Raw genomic sequence first — 4195 nt, 5'->3', positions numbered from 1 at the left:
AAAATTCAAAAACCTCTAAGCTTAATATATACCTTTGCACTCAAATACTTCAATTCTTACATTCTCTCCCGTTAGCTGGGATTTCCAACTTGCATGCTGAGTTTAAGTCACTTTATTCCTCATATATTCTTTTTACTTTTCTCTATCAGAGTAAAAAACATCCAGTACTATTTTATAATTCAAGAAAGTACTGTGGAAAGTTTTGTAAATTTTACCTCATACACTTATGTTCACTTTTACATTTAACCTAATTTTCCTTTCAAAAATGTTTAAGAAGTTTAGATTTCAGAGCTGAAATATTCCTGAATATTTAATCTACCTCATTGTATAGGAGACACTGGACTTTTTCTAAGTATATTGCTAATTATTTTATTAAAAACAGCATACCAAATCTTAATTATAAAATTCTGAAAATTATGTTTTGCATCTTGATACAAGGAAAAAAATACAACATATTAATCAATTTTTCATAAACATTGCAGAGATTGATCGGAATATGCCTGTTTCTTGTACTTATTTTGACTAGCAAGTATCTCTTTTTTGATTTGAGTACTCTGTTTTTATTTTAAAAGTGCAAAGGTTATTAAGCTTAAAACCTTATATTTAAGCAATGTAAAAAAGTTTTACAATGATTTAACATGACCAATAAAATTTATTAAACATATTTACATATATTCACAGATTCTTTCATACTTGAGTATTAAAATAGACATTTACAATTTCAGAATTTTCATTCAAAGGCATTTTGGGAGAGGGGAATAGGTTCTACTGTGAGATGAAAAAAGAGCTGTTTCTTTGTATGACTAATTCTAAATAATATGTCCAACATAGTGAGTCATAGGTACTATCCCAGGAGACTGGCATGAAAACACCCTACGCTACTTTAGGCATCGCTTATGAAGAGAGTTAAATTATAGGAAGCATGCAGAACAACTAAGTCACAACCTTTACAGTTATGGTGATGAAAACAAGCTAACTCAAACACACGCATGCCTTATTTAAAAGTTTTGCTACGTGAACACACTACTACTACACTCCATACAAACTACAACTTTGGTCCAATAAAACATCAGACAAAACAGTTTTACAATTATTTCTTTGTACATGTTTTGACTACCAATCCCTTTGTATACATTTTGACCATTAATTACAAGATTTACATCTGCACAATATGTATAAAATAAGTTATTAAAAAGGAAGACAATATTAAAACTTTTGAAAAGAAAGCTGTACAATTAATTTACAGATAAAATAAACTGAAGAAATTTTGTGCCACGTTTTTCTTCCACATTAGAAACTATTTGGTAGGAACTGAACCTTTTAGTTCACCGGTACATTTTAATAAAACTTGAAAGAGATGTGAATACTAGTGGTTACCTTGTTACTTAGGAGTGCTAACAACTTCCAGTGCTGTCAGCAGATTCTCAACTTTTAAAGTATCTCCCACAGTCGGCCAACATGCTCTAATGCAATAGTTACCTCTCACCAATATAAATAATAGATTTCAGTTAGAAACTATTTGGATCTGGGATCCAAAATAATTCTTTTCATTGTTTATTAAATGACAGTGTTTACTACATAACCAACTTTAGTCAAACTTTACTAAACAACTGTAAAGGCAGAATATCAGTATTTTTTCAAAAGGCAGTGTTCCACAGTTTAATACTCTTGAGCCACATCAGTTTAAGACGACACCACCGGAAGTAACGGCTGCTATATAGGAGTCAATTCAAAATCGTCATTAACATCAACGAGGGGAACATAAAACTCCTGGATCTCATAAATGCTGATAGATTTATAGGTGGCAGGATCAAGTTCCTGGAGTTTGAGCTGCCATTCTAATCTCTGGACGGCATTTAAAGCTGCAGCTTCATGTTGTTGCCTCATTAAAAGACAGGTCTATTGGAAAGAAGAGAAGAGTTAATAGATTACTCTGTTAAATATGCTTTGTTTAAAAATTAGTATCATCCATAGATTCTTTAGGGATTTTTTTGATACACACCCATTTCTGCTTTATCTGGTCTATATCTATATGCTATTTCTGAGTCTGCAACTTCACAACTGTCTTACCTCACAGACTTTAACTTGAAACTGCTCTTTCAAATAGTGAGATTTCAAATTATCAAAACAAATAATTTTCTTTATGAATTACTTTGCAGAATGTTCTCTTTTCCTTATTGCTCTCCCATTCTTTCACATGTTAGAACTAAAGCCAGACTTGTGTTTTGGATAGTAAGCATGAAGATGCCCATTAGAAGCTGCTTCTGTGACAGTTTCACCTTTTACTACACTGGTCCTGAAAAATGGACATATGGTCTTTATTTTCTTTTACCTCCTGACTGTAGCTGGGGTGAGGACGCCTCTTTGCTATCTCCTTTCCCTAGTCACTCCTAACAGAGCTCTGCAATTTCTGTTTAACAGGGAAGCATCCATTTAAACTGAATTTCTAAACATACATACCTTTAATTTGTCAAACTTATCATCCACATCTTGTAACCAAGACATGAACTGTCTTGCATTAAAACGATCCCTCACAGATGTTTTACTGTCATCAGACTGAAAAAGAACGTTAAGAAGTTAATACTACCCAATAACCCACTTTAAAACCTATACGCCATCCCACTGTTCTATGGTGTGATAGAATGACGGACGGAATGATGGAAACAGATTTTGAAAAATGATAATCTTATATTTTGGATATTTAAGAAACTTGATAAAGCATTTAGTTCTATATTGAATAGACAGATTATTAGAATTTCTAGGATGCTGAGTTTAGTTATTAAATAGAATCCTACTGCTTTGTGAGTCAAAGATGGTTCTCAAAAAGGCATGTCATATTAAGTATTACACCTATGACATTCTTATTAAAGTATAATTAACTTATTTCCTTTTAATGTTAACATTTACCGTATGTAGGGAGAAAGTGTTAAGGTGGGAGGCAGGATTTTGAGGCCAACATTTTTTCCAGGACCAATATTTTGGAGTGATCATAAAGAAATTCTGGATCAACTCTTAAGAACACCAGTTTTGGAATTAAGATAGGCCATATTCAAATGTCAGCTTTGTGTCTTACTGTGTGATCTTGAACAAATTACGTACTCTCAATTTTCTATTCTGTAAAATGGAAGGAGTATCTTTTAACATTTTAAGAAATGTTTACTTATTATGAGAGTGTGTGTGCACAAGTAGGGGAGGGGTAAAGACAGAGGTAAAGAGAGAATCCCAAGTAGGCTCTGAACTAACAGCAGACATGGGGCTTGATCCCATGAGATAATGACCTGAGCTGAAAACAAGAGTCAGATGCTTAACTGAATGAGCTACACACAGGCACCTCAAAATGCCTACCTCTTTTAATCTTGTTTTGACAAGATTAAGAGTCTCTGAAGTCCTCACCAGAATGCTTGGGCATACAGGCAGCACTCACTCTACTAAATATCTGCAGTAATTACTACTATTGCTATTATCACCACCAGTGCCATCCAAGTGCCATGCAGGCATCAGGTGGATGCTCACATTTTCAGCCACTATCCCTTCCTCCTAGATCCTTCATAAGATTTTTGTGTATTTAAAATTTTATTGTTCAACTTTTTTATTTTTTAAAAGATTTTAAGTAATCTCTCCACTCATCATGGGGCTTGAACTCACAATCCCAGGATCAAGAGTTGCATCCTCTACTGACTGAGTCAGCCAGGCCACCCCTATTATTGAATCTTTTTTTTTTTTCCTTACAAATAGTTTATTGTCAGGTTGGTTTCCATATAACACCCAGTGCTCATCCCCACAAGTGCCCTCCTCCATGCCCATCTCCCTCTCCCCCCCACACCCATCAGTCCTCAGTTTGTTTCTCAGCATTCAAGAGTCTCTCATGGTTTGCCTCTCTCCCTTTCCCCCACCATTTCCCCCTTCTTCTCCCCCATGGTCCTCCGTTAAGTTCCTCCTAATCCTCCTATACGTGCAAACATATGATATTTGTCCTTCTCTGCCTGACTTATTTCGCTCAGCATCACCACCTCAAGGTCCATCCATGTTGCTACACATGGCCAGATTTCATTGTTTCTCGTTGCCATGTAGTATTCCATGGTATAGATAAACCACATCTTCTTGATCCATTCGTCCGTTGATGGACACTTAGGCTCTTTCCATGTTTTAGCTATTGTTGAGAGTGCTGCTATGAACATTGGGGTACATGTGCTCC

General features: G+C 35.0%; 1 protein-coding gene across 4 annotated transcripts in view; it reads right to left on the bottom strand.

Annotated features, from left to right (window-relative positions):
* Window positions 1–632: 632 nt before the first annotated feature.
* ANKRD12 (ankyrin repeat domain 12) overlaps window positions 633–4195 on the bottom strand; it is a 126610-nt gene continuing 123047 nt past the window's right edge. For all 4 annotated transcript variants that reach the window (XM_039219096.1, XM_039219098.1, XM_039219095.1 and 1 more), the window contains 2 exons: window positions 2461–2556; window positions 633–1899 (listed from right to left, as the gene is read on the bottom strand). In XM_039219096.1, coding sequence (XP_039075027.1) covers window positions 1714–1899; window positions 2461–2556 — 282 coding nt within the window. In that variant the 3' untranslated portion in view covers window positions 633–1713. The remainder of the gene's footprint in view (window positions 1900–2460; window positions 2557–4195) is intronic.

Source organism: Hyaena hyaena, unplaced genomic scaffold, assembly GCF_003009895.1.
Source record: "Hyaena hyaena isolate Hyena2069 unplaced genomic scaffold, ASM300989v1 scaffold_786, whole genome shotgun sequence".
In the NCBI taxonomy this organism is placed as follows: Eukaryota; Metazoa; Chordata; class Mammalia; order Carnivora; family Hyaenidae; genus Hyaena; species Hyaena hyaena.
This window is presented reverse-complemented; position numbering and strand designations above follow the sequence as displayed.